The 27,137-nt window shown below is 43.4% G+C and overlaps 1 protein-coding gene across 3 annotated transcripts in view; it reads left to right on the top strand.

Annotated features, from left to right (window-relative positions):
- AOAH (acyloxyacyl hydrolase) overlaps positions 1–27,137 on the top strand; it is a 180,006-nt gene that overhangs the window by 54,094 nt on the left and 98,775 nt on the right. For all 3 annotated transcript variants that reach the window (XM_027574367.2, XM_027574370.2, XM_027574368.2), the window contains exons 5-11: positions 5,258–5,317; positions 10,533–10,603; positions 16,622–16,682; positions 17,777–17,847; positions 18,698–18,746; positions 20,008–20,056; positions 21,918–22,012. In XM_027574367.2, coding sequence (XP_027430168.1) covers positions 5,258–5,317; positions 10,533–10,603; positions 16,622–16,682; positions 17,777–17,847; positions 18,698–18,746; positions 20,008–20,056; positions 21,918–22,012 — 456 coding nt within the window. The remainder of the gene's footprint in view (positions 1–5,257; positions 5,318–10,532; positions 10,604–16,621; positions 16,683–17,776; positions 17,848–18,697; positions 18,747–20,007; positions 20,057–21,917; positions 22,013–27,137) is intronic.

Below are 27,137 nucleotides of genomic sequence, written 5' to 3'. Positions count from 1 at the left end.
GAACTGAATCTGGACTGTGCCACTCACTGGCTCTGTACTTTGGACTTTATCCACCCTAAGACTCAGTTTACCTCATCTACAAAGTAGGAATAATGGTAATTATTACTTAACACTTGCTACATGGTATTCTAATTACATTTTATTGCCAAGCCTCTCTCCCAGGTTATAAAACCCTTGATGAGAAGGAGTATGTCTCATTCACTATTACATCTCTAATATATAATTTGCCACACAGCCTAGACAATCAGTGTTTGTGGAATGAATGAAAAGAATGAACGAATGTACAAAGAAATGACTGACTGAATGACTCTTTCCCTCTCACGATCAGTCCTACACTGGCTACTATGCTTGTACTTGCATTTCCACACAGGTGCATAGGTTGTTGGCATACAGATCCAGTTGTCTCCCCTGATCCTGTGATCCTTTGCATTAAACCATCCACATTCCATGTGAATTCCCCTTGCCATTCCCTTAAGCCCCAGTGAAATCGTGGAAGTCATATTTTAAAATTTCAGGCTTACTTTGTTCTTGGAAAGCAGTGTGGTCATGGTGGAAAAGGTGTTGGAGTCTAGAGACTTGAATACTACCAGCTGTTTGCAGAGTGGCCTGCTTACATTATGTAACCTCTCCGTTTTCCACTCAGAGTTGTTTTCAAGAGCATTGAAATACAGCCTACAGGGACGCCTGGGTGGCTCAGATGGTTGAGCATCTGCCTTCAGCTCGGGTCATGATCCCCGGGTCCTGGGATCGAGCCCCATATTGGGCTCCTGGCTCAGCGGGGAGCCTGCTTCTTCCTCTCCCTCTGCCTCTCCCCTTGCTCATGCTCTCTCTATCTCTGTGTCTCAAATGAATAAATAAGATCTTTAAAAAAAAAATACAGCATACATTTTTGTAGGCTGATGTTATAATTACTATAATTTTTCCAGCTATGTGTTGGTGACATAACAACTCAAAACCATCAATTGCTGTTAACACTGATGTCATGTTCACTGTATGCAGGGCACTGTTCCAAGTGCTGTCTTGTTCAATGTATACACACACACACATTATTACCATCCCCATTTTGCAGATGAGGAGAGTGAGTCTCAGAGTGCTTAAGTAACTTGCCCAAGGTCCCACAACTAGTGAATGACAAAGCTAGTATCCAAACCCGCAAGCTCTCTGGAGTCCAAACTCATTTTAAATAGAAGATGATGATGGAGACCATGACCTAGCAATCAATAAAACATTTAAATATCTTCCACTGAAGATTGGTAGTCACCGAACGTCTCCTCTTGTCCGAAGACTTTGGGCTGGTTCTGGTCTGGATGAATACTTAAATCATTCTAGACAGAAGTGTTCTGCAAACTACCATAGATATACTATGTACTATGATCAAGCAAAGGGTCGACCTCTCCTCCTCTTGCAGCCTGCTGAGACACCGTGCCATATTGTCCTTGGAATTTTCCAAGTTCATGAGTAAAGAAATACACTCTACATACCCATGGTTTTGGGACTCTAAGCTCCCATGCTGAGGGCTTATCTCTCTGTAAGCCTGTGTGGGGGCCTCCTTGGCAATCCACTCATGAGAATGTTAAAGAAACCTGAAGAGGATTTGAAGCTGGAATAAGGACACACTATAACCAGAGGGAGAAAGTAATGAGAAACTGGAAAGAGTCAACCATAGCAAATTGCAGATCAAATGAGCACTCCAGAGCCAAGCCCCTCATTGTTGATGGAGAATCTGCTTATGCCTCAGATGATTGCTCTAGCTGAGTCATAAACACCAGTGTCACTTCCGACCAGAAGGGGTTCATATCCAGCTCACTATCTATCCCCAAACTTTCTCTCAACCCCTGATTACAGTTGCGCCCTCCACTGAAGTCTCAATTTTTTGGAGGATACAAGAGAGGTCCTCATACTTTAGAAGAACTGCCTTAAACACCAGATTGCCAACAGTAAATGTTACTGAGCAGAGAGAGCAGTTATCTTCATTTGCACAGTGCTAACAATTTGCCCATTTGCCTGTCATCACAACAAGCAAAAAATCAACTTTTCCAACTATCTTTTTTTTTAAAGATTTTATTTATTCATTTGAGAGAGATACAGAGAGATAGAGCATGAGCAGGAGGAGAGGCAGAGGGAGAGGGAGAAGCAGGCTTCCCGTTGAGCAGGGAGCCCGATGCGGGACTCGATCCCAGGACCCTGGCATCGTGACCTGAGCCGAAGGCAGACGCTTAACCGACTGAGCCACCATGGCACCCCTCCAAGTATCTTTGAATCCTTATATCCATTTTCTGCTGGGGACAAAAGATCAGGCCTGGTATCCAGATTCTCTTTTTTATGTTGGCATTTGTGCACTTGAACTGTGGGAGCAAGTGGTGCTCTGGTCAAGCCAGGTCCTGGCAAACCTGCCCTCGGCCTTCCAGGGAGGAAGTGACAGGGAGGGAGGGTGACAGAAACATTATCACACGTTGCACTGTGGGGGTCAGAAAGCATTTGGTGCAGAACCTCGTCACTGGGCTTTTCGTTTGTTTGTTTTGCTTGCTTGTCTTTATCCCTCGCTACACATGGGTCCCCTCAGAGAACCAAGCTGGATGAAACGCAAATTATTTCTCTCAAGGGGATCCAAGTGGCCTGTCCTACACAGACCCTGTCGAGGCCTCACTGTCCTTCTCGCTTCTGCTTGTTCCGCTCCTTCCTACTCTGTCTCCTCAGCAGCCTGGAAGCCCTGGGAGGGCAGGAATGTCTCTTCGCACCAGATCTCCGTGGTTCTCACTCTGCGTCCCTGTGCTGGGAGCGTGATTTTGTTTCTTCGGGAAGAAACAGGGCAACATATGTTGAATTCTTTTTAAAAAGCATGTATTGCCGAATTTGTGCTCGTTATTGAAAATTTAGAAAACACAAGAAAGAACCAAAAGGAAAGCCGTTGTCACCCACAATTATCATGGCATATTTCTTTGCAGGATTTCTTTTTCGGTGTGTGTAGTATCTGGTAGACTGTTTTCCTTGGTTAACATACTATCATGAATGTTTTCTTTTTATTTCCATATCTGTTGAGCACCTAGTATGTAGCAAGGACTGTATTGGGCCCTTCAGGTGCTTGAGCTGGGTTTTAGAGTGAAAGGGGGATTTCCAAGCAGAGAAGCAGTGGGGACATGGTTAAGGCGGGGGGTGGGGGCACCAACATCACGTTACAGTATTGTGGAGAATGAGTTTTAGGCTAATGAGAGCCGCCAAAAAGGGCACCATGACAGAAATTTACACCTAGATCTAGTTTCTTATAATGACTCTGCCAGAGAGGCTTACTTGCCAGAGAGTTTCCAGGATTTGTGAGAATTTCCAGAAAAAGCCAAAATTGCATTCACGGATCTAGGTTCTTAAAGTGAGGATTATAATGAACTGTTTGGGGACTGTTGTCAGCCAGTCAGACTGGACACTGGGTGTGGTGTTGGAGCCCAGTCTACAGGTGCCCCTGAGGCTGTATCATGACTTTGGTCCCTTTGTGGACGGATCATAAGGAAGGCTGGGAGTCCTCGGGCAAGGCTGTATGGCCAGGCCCGTGGTGGGGACACTCAAGGGCTCAGGTACATGATTGTTCACCAACTGGCACATTCGTGTTTCAGTGTTTTAAGAAACACACACTGTACCAAGGGCATCCTGGTGGCCAGACTGACCTGGAGAGTAGCTTTTCTTCTCGAGTTGCTAACATGCACTCTTAGATGTCAGCGGTCCTGCTGCCTCTGACACAAGAGCCATGGGTTATCATCCTTTGAATTTGAGCTAAAGGAGTGTGATTTGGGGCAGAAGCCAGGCAGAGGGTTTCAGAGCCAGCCCATAGAGGGCAAGCTGTGGCTGGCTCTGCTCTCCTCCTTCCTACAGCACCTGCCGGAAAATTGGCTCCAACCCAAGCTCACACTGAGCAGCCACTCCTCCACCCATGTTCACTCAACATGGCTGAGGTCTTCAGAATAGCACAGAGCTCCATAATGGAGGAAGGCATCTCCCCAGGGAGGAGGAGGTGAAGAACACACATCCTGAACACCCATTAGCAGCAGTGGTCACATCTCCCAGGAGGCCTCTTCTGCTGACAGCCAGCTCCGAAGTCCCATTCCCATACCCTTTCTTTCTGCTTAAATGCGGGGACAATGTTCTCGGTTTCCTAGAATGAGAACTATGGCACTCTCCCACAATCCCAGCTTCCCTACTGATTTGCATGAGGGGAAATTTGGGGCTGAAACAAATTTTCCAACCAACCCATCAATTATTAAGCTGGGGGTTTACATGAATGATGTTCTGTCATCCTCATGGCACCCTTATGCGGTGGATATCATCCCCATGTTACAGTTGTTAAAAATAGGGCTTGCTTATATGTTACAGAAGTAAGTCTGTGGATACTGAAGGGCTCAGAGTGTAACTTGCTCAAGGACACACAGCTACTGCACAGCAGAGCTGGGGTTTGAGCGCAGATGTGTGAACCATCCCCCAGGCTCTCCTAGGTCTTACAGAGAGCAATATGAGGAAGAATGTGGCAGGGTCGGGGCATAAGGGGAGGACAAAAGATCTGGGAAGCAGTGCTGGGAGCAAAGACTCCACACCCCCTTCCCCCAGGGTTACTTTCCTCCCAAACTGCTCACAAGTATACAAATATGGAATTCTGTAACAATAGTCATTGGTCATAATCACCTAACTCTTTATACCTAACTCTTGCCATGTGAACTAAGAAGATGCACCTGGCTGCCCTAGCCATGGTTGAAAGAATGGGGATGTGGAACCAGAAGAGGTGGTGAATGGGAGATGGGATGTTACCTTGTGTGGGAGCAGTCACCACTCAGGTGAGCCGTTGGCCACCTCCTGCCGTGGGGTTTCCAGACACAAGGAGAATGTACCTAGAGACCTCTGTGTAGCAGAGCAGGTGGGAAGGTAGAAGTGCAGAATGGGTCTCTGCCAGATCCTGGCTCTGCGATCTTCAGTCAGTTTCTTAGATTTCCTGTGTCTCAATTTCCTCATCTATAAAAAGGTTGACTCTCTCAGAGCTGTTGTGAAAATTAAATAAGATCCTGTTTGCAAAGTACTTAGCCCGGCATCTGGCACAGAGTAAATCCCTTAATAAAGAGTTATTAGCATGAAATTGCCTTCCTGCGAATTATTTTCTCACAAATTTGTGGAATAACTTCTTTACTGCAAATTTACGGACTTTAAAGATTCTAACTTCAGAAAAGACATAGAAAGAAGAGTGAGACACAAGCTGTAACATTGTCTAACTTTGTTTTTATAGGAGCCGTGGAAATTTACACTAGAGAAGGCGAGACAGATTTTGAAGAAATCCCCAACTCTGGTAAGCAACGGATGAGAAGAATACCAGTGTTCCACTTGGCGCCTTCATCTTCCCCTGCCCCTGCTCTCACACCCCTAATGCCAGGAGCTACTCTGGATCCAAGCCCACAACATACCATAGCGGCAGTGAAGTTAAGTAGGAAAGTGAGCCCCTCCCCCCCTTTTTCTCCTCCCTCTCTCGACAGCAGTGTTTCTCAAACTGGGCAGTACTGACATTTGGGGCTAGTTACTCTTTGGTTGTGGGCATTGTCCTGTACACTGGAAGGTATCGCAGCATCCCTGTCTTCTACCCACTAGATACCAGCAGCCACATCGCCCTTCCCCAGTCATGACAACCACAAACGTCTCCTGATGTTGCCAAATGTCCTCTGGTACTCACAGGTGAGGACTGCTACTCTTCAGTAGACCATTTTGGAGGCGGCTTTATCCTCCTGCCCCTCCACTTCCTAAACATGTGACCTCAGGCTGAGCCTCATTTTCCTGTCAGCAAGACAGAGACAGTGGTAGTGCTCCTTTGTCAAAGCTCCTTGGGTGTGAAGACCAAGAATGGATGCGTGTCAAGCGCTTACCCAGCACTCAATCAATACCATGTTTAGTTCAAACAGTTATCATGGAGTCAAGTATTTGACTTAGGCTCTGGATGCAAATGAGCCCCAACTGAACAGGAAGCAGAAAAAGTAAACCTTCAGAGGACCAAGTCTCCCTCCATGCTAAAGATCCCAGCAATAAGGAAGCGTTCATCAGAGATGAGAGGGCATGGACTTTGTCCTCTTCCTCATCACCCTGCCCATCATTCACCCTGACGCAGTACATTTAAGGTAATCTTGATTTGGCAGCACAGAAATAAGGAGGAGAAAAAGCCCTCGTAGCTCAGCTTGCCAGATTTAGCAAATAAAAATAGAGGAGACCAGTTAAATTTGAATTTCAGATAAACAATGAATACATTTTTAGTATAAGTATATTCAGTGCCATATTTTATCTGGCCAACCCCACTTATGGGGGGCATATGGGTTTTGATGTACAAGGCTGGTGTGCAATGAATGGCAATATTCAGGCATTTCTACACAATTAATTAATCAATTACAATGTGTTGCCAACCATTACTTAATTCAGTGGGCAATTCAAGACCAACAGTAGCAGGTTAACTAATCTGCCAGAGCCATGGAACAAGAGACTGAAACACCACGGGAAACCCTTGACCACCTTCAGAACTCTAAACAATACTAGAGAACAATACGATTCTTCTTTCCTTCTTCTCCACGTGCATCTAAAAATTTCTTCTTGGAGCATTGTTAACTTCACTAGCACAAACTGCCTTGGTATTAACTCAAAGACTAATTAGGATTTTACAAGTTTTCATTTCTGTCATCAGAATTGCAAGCATCATTCATGGGGCCCGATTCCACTAATTCCTTGTGAGAAGCCAAAAAAAAAAAAAATCTACCGAACAACAATACAAAACTCCTCAAAAACCTCCTCCAATTTATGTGCTCTCTAGATTAAAAATAATCGGAAAATGCAAATAAGTGTCTCTGAGTTACTGCTTGGCTGATATTGGCAGCAATTAATTCCATTGTGATGCTCTAACTGCAGACTTAGCCAGGATGCAGAAAGAAGCACACAGTAGGTTGTATGTTATTTCAGCACAGCCTGTCAAACTGGAGAAAAGTGAAGTATTGTCGAAGGGAATGTTCCAGAAAATATCTGCCTCTCAGTGAGGACCTGAGAGGCTCCTCATGGATCTAGCCGAAAACTGAGCATCTAAAGGTTTAGAGTACCTGAGTTACAGAATCGTTTTACTTAATTCTCACAAAAACTCATAGAAAATAGTATATTTTTTTATCAACCCTATTTTACAGAGGAGAGGACTAAAGATCAGGTATGTTAAGTAATGAGCTCATTCCCCACAGCTAGGAAGGAGAAACCCATCATTTAAATCCAGATCCAGCTACATCCAAGTTCCTACCTTCTCCACTATGCCAATAGCTCTCAACCAGACCTCCTCAGCACTAAATTTCAGGAAGGACTAAATTTCTGGAAGGACTAAATTTCACATCACAGGCTGTGTAGGTTAAAATTATGCAGTGCATGACCTGTGCAACTGTACCTGACATCCCTGATCAAAAACCTACCTACTTAATAGAATCATCTTCCCCAGTGCAATTAAACCCAAGTAAAGTAATACATAGCAAGGGTTGAAAAGTACTTCACCATGCAGAAATTCAACGCCAGTTTGGCTGTGTATAGAAGAGTAGTTGTTCTCTCCCCCCTTTGACCTTCTGTTTACCGCAGTCACCACATTTTTTTCTTTATTCAACCCCTGTGTATTGTTCTGTTTTCATTTAACATCCTGGTGTGTGGGAAAGCTCAGGATACAAGCAGAAACTGGTTCAAATAGATTGCTAAATGAAGATGCTACGTGACTCCTGTGCCCAGGGACAGCCCAGATTGAGACTTTCATTTAGATGGGATTACATGCCGCCAGGTGCAATATTTTAAAAACCATTGCTGAATCAATAACAGCCTACATTTTGCCTCTTCTAGCAAAGTTCAGATTGAAAGGAAAGGGCTGGTAAACTGCAAGGGAGAACTTCTGCAACATTACTCTCGTCTGTTTCATTTCTCTTTGCAAGTAAATGATAAGAGGTTAGTCTTTCCCATGCTATGTGATGAAAGGACTGGATAATTAGAACCTCTGTCTGAACAGGAGTTCAGCTTGCGGGGGCAGGTTGTCCCTGGGCAAGCTACATCATCTATTGTCCACACCCTAGACCCAGTTTCTGCACAATGAATGTCAGAGACAGCCGCAGCCTTCAGTTGAATCCTAACAGTGAACGGCTGTGCAATTATAACATTTAATCCTTTTGTACCTCTTGTGCAGTAATTATAAGGCTGTCCACATAAATTTTTTTGATGTGTTGGTTACATCAGTGTTAAAATCTACCTTGTCGTTAGGTTAATTAGACCAAGGCCTTCAGAATCAAATAAATATTCAAAGACGTAGCTCAAACATTCAAATACAACCTGACTTTGAACTCAGAATCTCAGAATATGTCTATATTTCCAAACTGCCGCCAGTGTTGTGGTATAATTTCAGGCCGGTGTTTGTTTTATGGTGTGTCTACAGTGCTCGTCTCAGTCAGTTACCAGGTCTCTGGACTCAACCTTCTAAATACCCCTCCTTTGCGCCCCCATCCCCCTCCTCCCACCGTACAACAGTGGTTCCCAATCAGTGGCAACTCTGTCCTCCCCACCCCTCCCCTGAGGACATCTGGCAATGTCTGGTGACATGTGGGGGCTGCTTGCATCTGAATGGCTAGACGCCAGATATACTGCTAAACATCCTACAAGGCACGGCACATCCCCACAACAAAGACTTATTCAGCCCCAAATAGCACTAGAGCTGAGATTAGAAACCCCAGGATCAGGTCTCAGGGTCTTTATCTGCTGACAGTTCTCTCTGCCCCAGCTCACCTCCTCCAGGCCACCCTCTCACCCCCAGGATGCCTTTCTGAAATACAAATGTGATCCCACTGCTTAAGACCTTCAGTAATCCCCCACAGGATAGCACGACTTGTGGCATCTTAGGCTAGTCATGATGTCTCTTTCCCTCCATGGGTCACCACGTCCTTGTGCTTCGCTACACTGCAGCCAGGGTGAAACATTCGGTGGCCCCCTGAGATGCCACACCTGTTCATACTCCCACAGCACCCCACTGGTGCTCCCTCTGTGAAGACCCATGCTTCTCCCGCTTCAGCGATCGCTCCAATAACCTGGGACCTTGATGAAACATAGATTCTGATTCAGCAGGTCTGCTGTGGGGCCTGAGACTCTGCGTTTCCAAAAGTTCCCAGACAACATCCATGCTCCTGGTTTGTGATCATGCTTTCATCAGCTAGGGCCTAGAGCAGTGGTTCCCAAACTTTAGCAAACATCAGAATGACCTGGAGGCTCTGATTCCCAGGACCCACCCCAGGCTTTCCAATCCAGTAGATCAGGGAGGGGCTCTCACATTGCACCTGTAGCAAGTCTGTGGACCACACTTGGGGTCACAAAGCCTAGAATGTCTCTTCCTTCCTGCCAGCATCCTTCCTATGTGACTTCTGGCTCATCTCCTGCCTCCTCCTCTGGATTCCTAGATAGCCGTGTTAATGCTGGGACCACCGCAGACCTCACAAAGCATGCTAAGAGCTGAGATACTCCCCCCTACACTCCACTAGACAGTAAGCTTGATGAGGACAAGGACAGCCTCTTCTGTCTCCATGTCTTGCATATGGACGGGGGCACCAATCAGGATTGTTCCTCTCATCCTAGAAAGTTGAGCAAACATCACAAAGGTTTGCTCAGCTTTGATTCATAGCCTGAAAAGGAGGTTGCCTTGTTCTCCTCTGCCAGGGTCAATGTATCACCAACACTGTTGATCCAACTCATAGGCATCCAAAGGACTCTTTGGGCTGCCAAAAATCACCCATCTCTCCCCCTTCGCTGATAAATGCCAGTTTCTAACTTTTCTACCTTGTTGTCTTTTTCTTTCTCTGGGGAAAGCAGCATAGAAACCACAATCATTGTAAAAGTACCTCTCAGTAAAAAGCAGGGCTTTTCATTTGTCACACAGCTAGAGTCTTATGGAAACTGCTCTCCGAAATCCCTTGCTCATGAAGCTTGAGGAGCTTCATCTGTACACCTCATCTGCCCCTACAGCATCCCCCAGGAAAGGGGATTTCCTCCTTCCTTCTTCCCAAGCCCTGGCCATGTCTCTCCTATTAGTCTTGACTTTCTCTCATCGTAGGCTGGGATTATTCTATTTGACCATGTTCTTTATGTCAAACATTTTCTCAAAGCCCTAGAGTACAAGGAGCGAGAAGAATGTTATTGGCCAAGTGGAACAGACCACGGTGGGCCAGACCTCCTTGGAAGGAGGTAGAGCATGGGTGAAGGTGGGGGTAGCAGGCGGCGTGTGGAAGGGAGAGCTGCAGCCTGAGGTCCCAGCAAGAACAAAGGCACGGAGACAGAGTGAGGATGGAGTGTGGGGACAGAAACAAGAGGCAAATTTAGTTAAATGAGATGGCCCAGGTTCTGAAGGAAAGAGGCTCCTGAAATCCAGACTATGGAGCCAGCAGGAGAAGAAGGGCCTTTACACTCTGCAATACTATTCCTTGAACTAAGCAATTCCTTTTGCTGTTTTTTGTTTGTTTGTTTGTTTGTTTCCTCTCCAGAAACATACCAGAAGTAGTCCTGATGTTTGTTCCCTCCCATTTTTGGCCAAGATCTGTCAGAGGATTAAATCGTATGTATACTATTTCTACCTCCTGAGTATTGGCGTGAGATGGCACCGTTGGTTGTCCCTGTTTTCCAATGACTAAAATGATCGTGATGTAAAAGGCATCTTCCCAAAGGTGAAACCGTTTGTTGCTTGTGACTTGTACCATGACTGGTACAGAAATTAAAAGACAAATGAGGTCTGCACAAATCATTTTGGAAAGCCACTGCATACCAGTATCTTTGGACCTCAAAGCCTGACTTATACCCTGGGCCGGCACGCAGACTGCCGGTGAAACTTCTGGACAGCTCAGTGCATGCCCGTGCCACACATGGGGATAGCCCCTCCTTGCTGTGTAAGACAAAGACAAGGTCAAGGTTGCCGCCTCATCAGGAAAGGGAATCTGAGCATCTTTGGTCCAGGGCACTCAACGAGGCTGGAATGGGACCAATTTATTTCACAGAGCCCAACCCATTACTGAAAAACTCTGGCTCAGATACGTATAAACAGTGTTGCCAATACGGAGACACTGTCCCAAATTCCCAGGACCTCCCATCTCTATTTTAAATCCCATACCCCAGTTCTACTCTGAGTCTGGGGTTATGCTGGGTGTCATCATAATCACTGTCCATGGCATTAAAGGATGGAACTGTGTGCCAAAAGGGACATTGGACCAAGAGGCAAAATAGCACAGGCTCTACCTTGCACTTGGCCACTTCCCATGTGACTGGGGCTGCTGTAGATGTGCAAACCTGTCCGCATCAGTTCTCCGAACAACTCCGTGAGGTATTATTCCATTTCACAGTGAAGGACACTGAGTCTTAAAGAAATCACTTCTCCCCAGCTGCCAGGTGTGCCTGGTGGGTCTAGCTCTCCTTGTGAGGGCTTGGAGGTGATTCGGGCTGTGCATCTGGACTCAGGGCAGCTGTAATAACATACCTACAAACTGGGTGGCTTAGAAGAACAGAAATGTATCCTCTCCCCATTCTGGAGGCTGGAAGTCTGAAAGCAAGATGCTGGCAGGGTTCCTCTGAGGCTCTGCTCTCTCTGAGAGTGTCTCCGACATTCCGGGTCAAATCCTTCCTGCGCTTTTAGCTTCTGGCGGTAGCCGGCCATCTTTGTTGTTGCTTGGTTTGTAGCTGCAACACTCCAGTCTCTGCCTCCAGCCTCCTCCGTGCTGTGTTCCCTGTGTGTCCATCTTTTCCTTTTATACAAACACCAGTCATATTGGATCAGGGCCCAGTCTAATGGCCTCATCTTAACTTTGTAACATCTGCAAAGACCCTATTTCCAAAAAAGGTCACATTCATAGGGACTGGGGGTTAGAACTTCAACATGACTTCTTGTGAACACAGTCCAACCCATACGAAGAGGCACTTTTCCTACATTCCTCCATCCTTCATCTCATGAGTTTCATGGGAGCTCAATCCACTAAACATCTCCTATCTGCTGTGAAAGCTTCTCAGGAAAGGAGACTATCTTCTGACCTACATTCAAAGCCTCTTGGAGATCCAAGAGTTTTAAAACTTTTCCTGGTTCATCTGCCCGCATGAGCTCCCGTAAGCCAGCTGTGCAAAGTGCTGACCTGGGTCCCAGAAACAGGATCAACACCAGTTTTCATGAATAGGCTAGACAAAGACTACCAGGACATGGGGAGCAGAGGGGAAGTAGACATGAAAGAAGATGCTGGAAGGCTAAGATGCAGGCAGCTCCCCAGGCCCCCAATCATTTCATGATGCCTAGCTCTTACTGAATTGAGACACCCGCCCCTCCTTGCTGAAAGCATCATTGCATTTTCTATGTCAAACATGGGCCAGCAGGACCCAAAGTGATAACTCTTCAACTGAACCACCTTTGAAAAATTGAATTCAAGAGCATCTGTGACCAAGGATTTTCCTGGCACTATTTAAAAGGGAAATTTTTCTTTTATGAGAAAGCAAAAGCAGTGTGTTTTTTTCTTCTTTCTAAAAAAATCATTGTGCTTTGAGTATAATTTGCATCAGATCACAATTTATTCAGTGCTTTATGGTTTACAGAGCACATTTAAAGACAGCTTCATTTGTTCTTCAAAACAACCTGTGGTTTAGTAATAATAACAATAACTAAAAGTTATCTGGTAACATCTATGCACTAGGAACTCTTGTCAATGCAACCCTACATGGCAGATGGCATTATTGTCTCCTTTCTAGAGAGGTAAAGTCTTTTGCCCAAGGCCGTGGTGCTAGTAATCGGTAAGTCCAACATTTGAACCCAGCAGCCTGGTTGCAAAGGCCAGGCTCAGAGCCTCTCAATTGTTTGTCCCTTGACTCTTTGCCCCACTTTTGGATGACCAAGTAGGTTCTAGTGCATTGAATTTCTGACCCCCTAAGCACAGTCAGCAGGTGGTAGAGATAAGACCTACATGTCTTCTATTACATAATCCTTCAATAAAATCCCTTCCAGTAGGAATGCTTTTCCTGTTCTGTGCCTCTCCTGCCGCATCCTGTTTGGTCTAACGCCTTCACAGTAGAATAAAGTTGTCCCTACCATAGGTAGTTTTCCAGCTCCCTGCTGCCAGGTGTTTGGCCAGCCCTCCATACCCCGAGCTCACCAGTGCCTGCTCCTGCACCCTGTTCTTCTAAGGCCTCTCCCCATCAGGGTCTCATACCACCCACCACTCTTAGAGGGTGGGGACACCATTTCTTAGTAAACCTTTTATCCTTGTACTTAACACATTGCTTCGAATTAGTAGGGACTCAGTGAAGAAACAAGAGAATAAATAAAGAAAAGGCACTATTTTACTAGAAAAGAAATGTGTAGGATACCCAGCTACTACCATACGGCAATCAAGGTTTTGTTCTTTTTTTGTTTTGTGCTGGTCAGAATTCACAGTGCCTGTGCACTGTTTTTTATTGTAACAATGGTAAGTCGAGTCCCCTCTTAATAATCTCTTCTTGTTATTTAATTTCCATATGCATAAACCCGCATATGGATCATTTCACATAAAGGCATACAGACTATCCTAGCTTTGTTAATTACCTTTAGTTCATCATTCTTTTCTTTTCTTTTTTTTTTCCCTTGTTCCTTCTTCCCCATGACCTACTCCTTCCAATGACATCGGTCCCTGTCCCTGCCACCAAGGTGAGCCCGGGTATATTCTTTCCTGGTTTTCTCTGCTCTCATTTCATCTTACAGAGATGCATCTAACACATCCACATGCATATGAAACAGACCCATTCCCAGCCCTGGAGTGCTGCCTGGGACTCAAATGTGAGACAGCTACGCATGGAAACTTTATTCTCCCTAGTTTTCTTTTGTTGTAATGCCCCAGTTTCATGAAATAATTTTAGGGAGTTTGAACTTGAATAGATATTCTATTATGTAATGAATAACATTCACCTGCAATTACAATTGCTCACTGGATCAAGCCCGCTAGCTTGACTACTGGTAGTCATAGAGCAATGGCTCTATTGGAAATATGTTTTATATTCATCCCCAAGCAGGTGATTAGCTGTGCTGGCCAACAAGATAACTGGGTAGAACATTGTGTGCCCGGAAATCCGAAAATCTGAAGAGGGTACATGGATTGGATTTGGGATGGCTCCAGAAACTAAAATGCCATAGGAGCAGATACCTGACTCCTGTTTGCCCGGCCCTAGAAATCATCCTTGGAATAACTATTACTATTGCACAAAATAATAGAAAGAGCTAATGTTTTGTGAGTGTTTACCACATGCTTGGCACAGGTCTTTATGTTTCCCATGGAAGAACCAACTTAGTCTTTACAACAGCCCTAGGAAGTGGGTACTAATATTGGCCCCATTTTACAAATGAGAAAGCAGAGGTACAAAAGATTAAATAATCTGCCCAAGGTTATATAGCAAGTAGACAGCAGACTGGGATGCAAACCCAGAGAGTCTAATTTCAGAACCCAGAGCTATGTTAAGAGGCTTCTCATGATTTTCTTTCCTACTAGAACATTCCTCACTCAATTACATGCCTTGAAAATGCTTTCTCATCCTTTAAATTTAAACTTAAGGTTACCTTCTTCCCGGTATAGCATTAGAAGTGTTTTTGCTCATGGTGCACAACCCTTTATAGCATTTTCTCCGTAGCACTGTAGTTGCCTATTGATGAGTTGTTTGCCCCCATGAAGCTCCTCTAGCACTGGAATGTATCTTATATTCATCCCTAATATCTAACATGGTGTCTGGCACACAGCAGGGATTCCAGAAATGGCTGTGGAATGAATGAATGAATGAATGAATGAATGAATGAATGAATGAATGAATGTTTCAGCATACAACTAGACATCTATAAGGTACATGAAGTATCAGATTTAGATACAATTTGGCAGAAGTAATGTTAATAAACATTAACAATGTCTTATCTACAACCTTGGAGCCAGATGTGATCAGGAATTCAGAGTTTTCCAGATTTTAAGGAAATCAGCATATGGTGACCATAGATCACCTAACACTCTCAGTACCTTCTGATCAAACACATTTATATTTCAGCAGTGAAATGTATAAATATTCACACTAAGTAGGGTAAAGCGGATGAATTGCCTTATATTGGTTCAGATCTAGTTTTACCACCAAATGAATTTTCTGCAAAGTTAAACAACAACTCAGTTTTTAGCACTCTTTGGTTTGGAGACTATGAATAAGGGATTGTGGAGTTTATGTAAATTGTAGTTTATGCTACTTTGGATGACCAATCTACCGTACTGTGTCTAGAATGTATGGTTTGGGTTAATTTGGGTTAGTTACTTTGAGCCTGTAAAATAAGCAGATCTTCATGGGCTTATTAATTTGCTTCATCTGTTCATTAATTCATCTGCTTCATTTGTTCATTAATTTAATGAACTCACTTTCCAGTTCTAGAGACAAACTCCCATCATTGTTCCTTCAAACTCCCATCCTCGGGACGGCAAGGGTGGGAGATAGCTTTGGAGTACTAGGTGGGGCCTTTCACCTAGCACCTTTTCCAGGCTGAAAATATGATTGTTTGGGTCTGTACCCCGTGTGTGTGTGTGTGTGTGCGTGTGTGTGTGTGTGTGTGTGTGTGTGTGTGTGTGTGTGTGTCTTTCCTCCTTTTCTCACCTAGAACACTACACTGGTTGTCCAAGAGGTCAAATATGTACGTGGGGGGAAACTACCTAGTTTTATAGGAGAGGCCATCCCCAGAGAAGCTTATGACCTAGACTTCTGGTGGGTCCACCATCCCAGAGTTAGTAAGATAGGCTCCAAGACACCAGTTAGGCTCCATGCTGGCTCTTACTGAATCCATTTGCCTTGAGGCTCTCACAACTGCTGGAATGCTCTTGATTCAAAAGACCATTTAATAAATCCTGTAAAGGTTCATGTTACTCTCTACATTCTAGGCTCTGAAAATAGCCTCACCCTGCCATATGATGGCACTAGCCTGCTACCTCGTAAGAGATTTTCTTAGAGGGAAAGCAGTGTTTGCCATGCAGGAGCTGGGAGAAGTTTTGTAGTGAGGACACAGGGAGAGAACCTCTCTTGAGGGAGGGGTCTGTGGCTTTAGCATGTATTTGCTTGGTCATCAGTCACATCTGAGTCTTTGGTTTTCCAGGCTCATGAATGGGAGTGAACGTTGCCAGCTCAAGTGCCTCAAGATTCTTAGAGTTAGTGGTTTAAAAGAGTAGATTTTAAGAAAAGACTTCCATCACAGAATGTGTAAAATGGCACAAATTCAATCTGTAGTGCTGAGCTCATTGGACCAAAAATGCAGTCTCCTTCTTTTCTGGGCATCTCAACATCAATATCCTATGTTCTCTAAAATGTGGATGTGATTATTTCACTTCCCCATATGGGCCAGATTAATATCTGAGAGAAAATAGTTCTAATTAGGTGGAGAGCAGAGATTGGCAAAGTTTGGCTGGCACTCTTCCATACCATGGAGGCGCTTCATTTCCTTTTTAGAATGGACTCCTATCACATATACTCAACATAGCTGTATCTGAAATGTCTCTGTTTGTTTTCACAAACACGGTTCCTTTCTTTTCGTAGCTCACCAGCTGTTTTGTTTTCTTTTCTCTAGAACTATAGAAAATTCTGTGCCATTCAAAGATGGAGATTCAGACAAATACAGCATTTTCCCAGTAAGTATTGTTAAGAGTAACCAGATGTTCACTAAATATTGTATCGCTTTCTACAAATATCTTTCCTTTAGTAAGACAAGACTGAATTCCATTTGAATGTATTAATAATTTGATAATACACCATTCCATGATTTTTATGGACTTTTTGGCGTCGTAATAATAATAACCATCAGAGTGGGTCTTTAGGCCGAGACTGTTTTTGTTTCCTGAAGCCATTCCCAGCTAGGTATTTCAGTTATCTGAAGGTGTTGAGAATTATTTTGGAAATTCTTAAACCTACTTTTAGAGTGTGTGTGTGTTGTGTTTATGTGTATGCACATGTTTGATTTAGAGCAGTAAGACGTCAGGATGTTCTCTGCAAAAGCAAACAAGCAAGTGGCAGATGTAACTCCCCAAAGCTGGTGGGATCTCAGATATTCAACCTGGGAATGGGGGAAATAAAAACATTGTTTGATATTATCATGACTCTTGATTCTTTCAAATCAAGGATCAAGACAGTTCAATCATATAATAAATCCACATAATTAGCCAGTTTTGCTAGAGATTTTTAAATTATCCAGTACAATGAGTAATCATTTGACAAAATAAACCGATTGTTTTAGAGGCTAAGAAGATTGATGACTAATAAAGTTCAGAGAGTTCAGGAACATTTGTGGAAGTATACACACACACACACACACACACACACACACACACGCATGCGTATACAGATGCACATATGCACGTGCACATGTACGTACAGCATGCATGCACATAACCACACCTGTGAGTGCACACATGCTCACATACCTACACACTCACATGCATACACTCCCGTGCACCCACACACAGGCACACACCCAACAGCACATATACACACACTCACATGCACACACACTTCCACCTGGCATTGGCGCTGGGACTCCATTACATTTTACCTCACACAGCATGCCTCAGCATATTAATCTTAATTTTCTTAGTAATCTCTAGTGTTCCTAGATTGTATTGGAATTAAGAATTACACACGTCAGTACCCCGGGACAGCTCTGACTGCCCTTCCTCGTGGATAACAAGGGCGGAAATGAACCCTTCCTGTGTGTGCGTTTCAATTCCAGACACTGAGGGGCTACCACTGGCGAGGGAGAGACTGCAATGACAGCAACAAGATGGCATACCCGGGCAGAAGGTACATCTCTTCTCATCACTGACTTGGGAAATTACCTTCTAAAAAGGAGGTAGGAGGCATCATTCCAACCCCAGCCTAGGGGATTGGTACTTAAAGAGAGAAGGGACCGCCGTGTCCCCACTGAATTAAAGCTCAGTGAAGAAAGAACAGCTTTCATTCATCATTTGTCCAGGAAACGCTCATGGAGCACTTGCTCATTGCCAAGCACTCTGCCTCGTGTCAGTGGTTAACAAAATGGAAGTGGGGCCTCCCCTCGCGGAGCTTCCAGTCTAGCGAAAGGAACACGCGAGTCCCCAGGTTATGGTGGACTTGTGTCCAGCCTCCTGCACAAGGTCTACACGCAGGACTGAGTGAGAAGTGAGCACGGGGCTCCCGTGAGTGGACCGCATGTCACATTTTAGTCCCAGGCTGACGTTCAGCCAGCCACATCTCGGACTTCAGAAAATGGACATGCCAACCTTCATCTTAGCCGTGACTGCAGGGCCACAGCATTCAGAACCCCAGATGTTTGGGAATGTAGAGTGCAATTGTAATGGCCTCAGTGGGCTACAGATTCATTCACTCTGCTCACCAACTCCGTTCCACAATACAGTCCATGAATAGAGGCCACTGGAATTAGTCCATGGTGCCCAGAAAATATCCAAAACCAAGATAATGGCAGAGGCCAAGTGGAGGCTTCTGTGTGCCATTGACAGTCATGAGTGGCACTCCTCCTTGAAGAACCTGCTGTCCATCAGTGACACTTCACACAGCACTTGTTCATTCATTCATTCATTCATTCATTCATTCACCTAACATTCACGGGGCAAGAAGTATATGCTAAAAACCAATATTGGTGTTTTCTTCTTAGGCCAGACAACTGGGATATACATGAAGATTCAAACTGTAATGGCATTTGGGTAAGCAACTAGATTCAAATCTAGTTCTCTGTCCGTTCTCTGACATTCTGCCATCCTTAAAAGCTTATTTGCTTTAGTCAGTCCTAAGGAAGAAGGAAGTCAGTCCTAAGGAAGAAGATGACAGATGAAAGCACCCTTTTTCTGCAAATTGGAAGAGGGGTAAAGACTCTGATCTCACATGATGGATGGTAGGGATGTAATGAGAGTTGAGAGTCTGTTAGTCACAGGCCCTTGAAGTCACCCGCATCTAACCCCTTTATTCTGTGGTGAATCAGGCGAAATTAAATGAAGGGTGCTGTTAGCGAAGTTTTACAGCAACCCAGACAGCTGTTGGAGCAAACCTCTTGCTGCCACCTCTTCGCAGCAGCCATTTTCTTTCTATTCCATAAAGCTAGTCAGGCAGGGTGGAAATTACCCTATAGTTACCCCACTATCTACATCTCGAGGCATTTAATGCTGGAGCTCCAGCTCTCCTTGAACAATAGATTTGCAGCTTTCAGGAAGAGAAAGGGAATAAAGCCCAACCAAACACAACAATGGCAGCAGACCGACGTTTTGTGGGGTATTGAGCTAAAATATGATTTGAGAGTCCTCCTGAAGAAAAAGAATACCAAATTACAAATACGAAATCAAGTATGAAAGTAAATAGTTAATTAGAACAATAGAAGAAATCCCAACAAATTCCTGGAGTCTTGGAAATTCAGGTCCCTTGGAAATTGTTGGATGTGCAGCAGCATCCCTGGCCTCTCTACCCACTTGATGCCAGTCACTCCCCCTCCCCCTGTTGTCACAACCAAAAATGTCTCTAGACTTTGCCAAATGTCCCTTGGGGTAGGGGTGGGGGGAAACCAGCCCTGTTGAAAATCGCTGCTCTGGAAGCATCAGTCCTTAGGGAGTGGAGATGTCAGGGCTCTTAGAGCTCCCCAGCTCAGAGACTGAGGAACACACTCTGACCTTGTGTCCCTGTAACACAGTGGGCCCACAGCGCCCCCTCGCGGGGACACTGCCAGCACTCCAGACACTGCCCCGCATCCTCTGGACCAGATGGTTGGGCTTCTGGATCTCTCCTTATTCCTGCCCCAGCTCCATAAAGCCCAACTTACACAGAGTGTTGCTACGTTGAATTAAGGGCTCAAGAGACTTTAATGGGTTTTATCCACTGACTTGCCTTTGTACTTCTAAAGCCATTAGGGAAAGCCTCAGTGTAAGTGTCTTATACATTTAAAAACAAACTGCTAATCTCATCATTTCTCTTTTAAAGGGTGTTGATCCAAAAGATGGAATTCCATATGAGAAGAAGTTCTGTGAAGGTATGAATTATAGAGTTAATGTGCTTATCACAATAGGGACCCTCTTTGCTTGTCTGAGCCAGATTGAAGAGAACAGACCATCCAAGTGAGCAAGTGCCTGATGCTACAGCTTAAAGTTGACCGATTTCCGTTTATTTTCATGAAAAATCAGAAAAAGACATGAAAAAGCCTGTAGAAAATGGAGGCAGAACCTAGAAAAAGCGAAACTGAATTTGTCTTACTGCCTCCTTTATGTGGGGATTGGAAACTTGATTGAGAATGCCAGAAAAGGCAGCAGGAGAGAGCACAAGGTAGTGGAAACCTAGCACTTCTCCAAATAGGAACACAAATGGAGGTGCTCTTGTTTCCTCTTTCTCCATGTCCTTCTCAATACCCGACAAGGTCAGACATCTGGGCTTGTGCTGACTGAGTCCCTGCGGCAGGCAACTGGGCTAAAGATTCACATCTGGGTGACTTGAGGGAGACCTCCAAGTTATAGCCATTGGGAGTTCCCGAAAACAGCTAAGCAAAAGCTCTGTATTCTAAATGCCCAAACGCCACAGACATCTGAGCTGCCAGTACTGTTAAGAGAAACCTATGATCACCCCCACACTACTGAAAATATATGCCTGGTGATACCCAAAGGGTCTCAGACAAGACCCTCTGGTAGCATCATTTTTTACGTTTAGGCAGTATTTTCCCTAACACTGAAAAGCATTTCAATCATTCATTCATTCATTCATTTGACAGATATTTCCTAAATGCCTATTCCTATTATGCACCAAAGGCTATACTTGGCTCTGAGTTGTCCTGGACAGATGTGATACAGTCCCTGCCCTCAATCAACTTAGTCTAATTGTCTTTAAACTCTCAGAGGAGTAGAAAATGCACAGATCCAGTGCAGTGCATAGGTATACAGTTTGAAAATGCTTGTTGGATGAATAAAAGAATGAATGAACAAATGACTGATAAATAAATAAATAAATAAACAAACTCAGATCTAAGTGAAAGATCCTGGTATGAGGATCTAGGATCATCATGGGAAGCCTCTTGGACTTGCCCCATCCCAACCCCTCCTGGATGTCCTGGGCCTCCTCCATCCCCATGTATGTGGCCAAGTGCTAACTGTCACAGAGGCCCAGGTTAGGGAGCCACTGAAATGAGGCTAGACCAACCTCCAGCATGATTTGGGGGACTTGGGGCTAGGGGAAAGAGGCGACCCTCTCTGTCTCTGGGAGGCATCAGTTGATTCTTTCAGGATCTTAAGGGATTTAGAAGAGTACATGCATCACCCATGGGTGAATGAATTGTGTAGATGGGCCTCAGAGGCAGATTAAGTGATCCCTAACCTCCAGATAGGGCTTCACAGAGACCTTCATGTTCACCTCCCGTTAATCAGCTAGAATTGTCCACCCAGGGCTTTTGTGTATATGGATTAGGAGCTTTAAAAGACCATAACATCTTTGAAAAGTCAAAATTGCTCCATGAGATCACAAATTCTTAAAGTGAATTATAACAGAATTCAAGAGAGTGATTTCCAAAACCAAAACTTAGGGCATATTTCTGAGTTCAGAAAAAGTTTTGATTCATTGATTCATCCATCATTCACTCATGAGGTTGCACGGCAGTTTGTTTTATGCTGAGCTAGGAAACACACCTGCATCTGTACAGCTTAGCTAGCAGTTTCGATGGCCTAGAAATCTCATTCAGCTCCTAAACTTGATCTCCCTCACTCCCCAACACTCAAAAAGTGGCAATGCATCACTGTTATGATGCTCCGTGCATGGAATATACACCATGGTATCTACTCTCCTAACCACCCAATCTGGAGGCTCCAAACTACTTGAGTGTATAAATAATGCAAATAAATTGTGCCACCCAGGTTCACAGCCCAGGGGAATCATTTTGCTGGGAGACTCAGCTGGGGCTCATTTTCGCATCTCTCCCGAATGGATCACAGCTTCACAGATGTCTTTGGTAAGTAATTTTGGCAGTAATTATCCCGGATGTGCCAGCCTTTGTGTTTGGTCCCCCCTTGCTCTCTCTAAATGCGATGCCAACTCCAAACAGGTGCACATTTCCTTCCTCAGCAAAATCTGTTATAAGAGGCACATCCACAGCCATTTCAGCTCAATTCATTTCAAACAATGTGGTAAGAAATGTGAGGGCATTGTCACAACAGGCTCATCACAAGAACCATCCTGTCCATTAGAGAAGGGGGATAGTGCCCCTGCCAGGTGGAAAGGAGACTTGAACACAATGGGGAAGCTTGTCATACGGCCACCTCGGGCATGGTTCCCTTCTCCCTCTCCAAGAACCCTGAAACTCTGATCCAGAGAAATCAGGAATTATACCAGAATTATAAATTCTTCCTTGATCCCTTCTTCTCAGACTAGAGAAATTGAACATACACCTAAACACTCCAACTGAACCCATCCCAAGTCCCAAAACTGAACAGATATAGACTTCCCTTTGTAAAGATGAGCAAGCAGGGAAACATCTGGACACATAAAAAATGCTCATGATCTCAAAAGAAGAGTGCTTTTTTGAAAAAAAAAAAATGCTTGCTGTAGGAGACAGAGTGACATTTTGTAAAATACTAAATTCAGGTTCTCAACAATAGTCGACAGGAGGTTGTACCCATGAAAAAGGAGCAATCTGATATCGGGAAAGACTACTTTGGGGAGAAAGAACAATAATCAACTGATGTGAAAATCCAGTGGCAACACTGACAAGCAAGTTAGCAATGCAAAAAAGAAGATAAGCAAAGCAGTCCTCCAGCTGGGGAAATTCTGGAACTCAGAGAAGAGGCATGCAGGGTGGATTCTGGAGATTGAATAGAAAACCCAGAAAAGAGAACACATCAGGCAGAGAGGAAGTGGTGACCAAATCAACAATAAAAGATAATTCTCTTGAGTTGAGGGAATCCTTGTCTTCAGTCCCAAACCCGCACTGAGCACCAGGTCCAAGTGTAAAATAGACTCTCTTTACCACATCTTCCTTTTTTTTTTTTTTTAATTCCAAATATAAAGAAAAATCTTGCAGTCATTCTGCCAACAACAACAAAAAAACCCCAGCATACTTACTAGGAGGAAAAACCCTTTTGGCATCAGAGTTACCTCTCTCGATGCTAACTTTTAGGAAATAGTGGAATGGCCTCTACAGGATTTTGAGGATTGTGTGTCAAAAGTGCTTAGACTGCCAAGATATTTTTGTTCTTACAGGAGGGCCCCAGAGACTTATTCTCAGTTTTTCAAAGACTCAGAAAACATAAGAGCCATATGCCCTCCTGAGAAAGATTATTTTAAGTATTCCAGATTACTATTCCAAATATTCCAAATATTACTAGATTTCATTATATAACATTTTCAAATGTACACAATGTCAAAAAATCCATAAAGTTAAAAGACAAATGAAAAACGAGAACAATATTTATAACATATAAGGCAATATTTAAATCCCCCAACAACAGTTCCTGCATGTCAATAATAATTTTTTTAATTTAATAAAGAACATAACTAATAAATATAAACATTGTTTCATCTTTAATAGTAATCAAAGAAATACAAATTAAAACAACAATGGAATATCATTCATCATCTGTCAAACAGATAAAGTTTAAAAAGTGATAAAGACCTAGTTTCAGCAAAAATATGGACATATTCTTTCACCACCAAGAGTGTTTAAGTTGTTAGAATTTCTCTAAAAGGCAATTTGACTATATAAAGTGGCATGGAAATGTTTGTGGTTTTAATAATTCTGCATCTGGAAGTTTACCTCTAAAACTGATCAGTCATTTGCTCAAGAATCTATGTACATGAATATTCATCAAAGAGTTACTTATAAGAGCAGAAATTAGAAAAGAAATTAAAAATTAAAAAACCAGGGATTAGACATGTAAAAATATATCCATAAAATGAAATGATATGCTACCACTAATACACATGTTGTAGACATATTCCTTAGCAAGAAATATATTAATAATAACTTGTTAGGGGGCAAAAACAGTTTATAAAATAATATGTATGAACCAGGTTTGTGAATATATCAGTGCATCTCTGTGTGCAAGCAAAGAAAATAATAGGAAGGGTATGGATCAGTACATTAACACTGGTATGTCTGGATTGTAGAACACTGGGTAACATTTTCTCTTATTTTTCTTCAGTGAATTTGTACTGTGTATGTACCAAATATTGTAATCCAAGATTTAGGGGGCCTGTTTGTTTTGTCTTGCGCAAATAGCTAAAAAACACCAAAGCACTGCTTTCCTTAATATTTATCAAACCTCTCCGAGGTAGGTGTTATTGCAACATAGCTTCACTGTACAGACAGATACCCAGAGAAGTTGAGTAGACTGCCTAAGGTCACAGAGCTAACAGGTGAAAGAATCACTTCCTTTCATTGTCATCTTGAACAAGCCACCTACCCATAAACTCTGTAAGTTATGGTAGGAACAATCTCAGGCAAGGCCATGTGTTTCATGATCTAAGGGCTGTGAACATGCTTTGGACTCTATGTTGGATTCAAACCAGACAAAAAGTAGATTGACACACAGCTCCTGCAGTGCAGTGGTGGCGGCCAGCCAGGCCGGTCCATGTCCTTGGGCTTGTCCTTATCCCACACCTGGGCCTCCAGAGGCTGAGGGGAAGGGTGTCACTTTAGGTTTCTCCCAGAGAGAATGGCCTCTCACAAACTCTCACCAGAGCACCAGAACAGCTCACTCTGCAGGGTGCTAAATCTCTGAGAAAGAGATCGATCCACTGAGAAACCAGCCCAGCAGCTGGTCCCATCCTGAAGTCCTGACAGTTGGAATTTGAACTGTAACATTTTTTTAATCTGCTATTTGCAACAACAAATTAAGTGAGATACTGCAGCTCGGCATTGTTGGTTTGGGTTTGGGTTACAGGTATCCCCTCGTTTCTGAAAGTTTGTTTTAATGCCACTTTGCTTTTACAGAAGACCTATATTCATCCCCTTTTCTTGCCGACTAAAAGAAATCTAAAGAAGATGTTCACTTTTACAAAAAAAAAAAAAAAAAAAAAAAAGCTGTTACCAGGCTAATGGAGATCTTTCAGAAAAGCAAAGTGGCCTAGTTAGAACTTTCAGAACACTCTGTGTTTAGATAGCCAGGGAAACCTGTATTTCCCCACCCCACCCCCCTGTCACTTTTTGGCAGTGAATTGTAGTCCTGAGAAATGACCACAAGAATGGCAATAACATAGAGTTGATGTGGAAGCCAAATTGGGCATAATGGTAGCTGGGATTCATGAATCTCACTGACATGTTAATAATGCTGTTGGTGGTAGGGACATCACTACAGTTTTAGTGTCATTTTGTCACCTATTTCAAGCCTTTGAGGTTCCAGTGTTCTTAAAAGGTCTCCCCAGGTTAACATGCTTCTCCAAGCTACAAATCAATCCAGTCACTCCAAGCCTGGACCACTTCTGTGTTATACCATTTATAAGATGGAAGATGAAACAAGAAAAAAAGAGAAACATTTTGCCTAGAAAGTTAGCATTGAAAATGAAGATTTATCACGAAGTTATTATCAAAATAATGCTGTACAAACCACCTCAAGTCTCAGTGATTTAAAACAATCCCCATTCTCACACATCTGTGGGTTGTCTAGGATCACCTATTTAGGCTGGACTCTGTTGGTCTTGGCTCCAGGCCAAAGGTTGGGTCTAGGTCTGTTCCGTGTGTCTCATTTTTCTTGGCTGGGCAATCTATCCAGAAAGTATTCTTTTCATGGTAATGGTGGAAGTGCAAGAGGACAAGGCCCCCTCCCACAAATACAGTTGCTACATCATGTCCACCATTAGTGCATTGGCCAAAGCCAGTCACATGACCATGCCCAAGATCAATGGGGAAGCAAGTATATCTGCCCAAAGCAAGAGGGGGAAGAAAGTAAATATTTGCAGTATTGTTTTTATCTAATTATAAATGTTAAATATTCAGTGGGGAAAAATAAGCAATACAGAAATTATTAAGAAATCATTAAAATTCTCCTAAATCCTACCACCCAGGGAGAATCATTTTAACATTTTGGAGTATCAGAATAGTTTTAAAATATTCTTTTAATATTCTTCTTATTGGGGGGAAAAAAGATATGAAGTCAATGTTAGAACCAATTTTGAGAGGTTAAAAAAAAAATCCCCACCATCTTGAACTTTTCTCTGTTTTTCCACTCTTTCCCAGAACTCCACCCCCACTATGCATAACACACACACATAAACATTATTTAGTCACAAGAGTAGCAAGTATGCAATAGGCCGTTCTCCTTTTTTTCAATTGGCACTAATTATAATCATTTTTCCACATTGCTACTGAGTCTTTATATTCATTATATTTGTCAGTGTTCTATAGTATCCTTTTCAGTATATAATATAAGCCATAATCTACTAAACCATCTAGCCATGACTGGATATTAAGCTGATTCATTTCTGGGCTACTATGGATCATACTCCTTAAAAAAAATTCTTATTTTCAAACATATTATCTATAGAATTTCTTCATTTGCGCAGGGAGTCAGCCTGTGTATGATTACAATGCCTAGCAGACATCCATGACAGATGTTGAGCTCTGATGTCTCATGTCTTGACTGTTTGGCTTTAATGCTTGTGGCAAGTAAACAAAATATCGCCAAGTACTAACCTGGGACCTACTGTGTACAAAGCCCTGTGATAGGACTGAATGACACGGAGGTAAAGGGGATGGAAAGAACCAGGTCTTCAGAAGGCTTCAGGCCTTATGGGGAAATGGAGACCAGCAAATTCCAGAGCTGCTGCATCAATGCATATGCACTCCCCAAACTCAAGGAAAGGAGTTCAGGCAGTGTGGTCCTCAGATGAAGTGTCCTAGCAGCAGAAAGAGCACACACAAAGGCTCACAAGTAAGAGGGCTCAGCATTCTGAGAAGTCTAGTGTGGCTGAATTGATGTTCATAGAGCACAAACTGGAGAAGGTATGAGAAGAATCTAGAAAGGTGCATAGGAGCCAGATCTCAAGGACCCTTGAAGCCACATTAAGGAATTCAGAGTTTATCCTGAAGGCAGTAGGAAGCTGCCAAGGGGTTTTAAACTGAGAAATAGCAGCAGTCATAT

Source organism: Zalophus californianus, chromosome 12, assembly GCF_009762305.2.
Source record: "Zalophus californianus isolate mZalCal1 chromosome 12, mZalCal1.pri.v2, whole genome shotgun sequence".
Classification (NCBI taxonomy): Eukaryota; Metazoa; Chordata; class Mammalia; order Carnivora; family Otariidae; genus Zalophus; species Zalophus californianus.
This window is presented reverse-complemented; position numbering and strand designations above follow the sequence as displayed.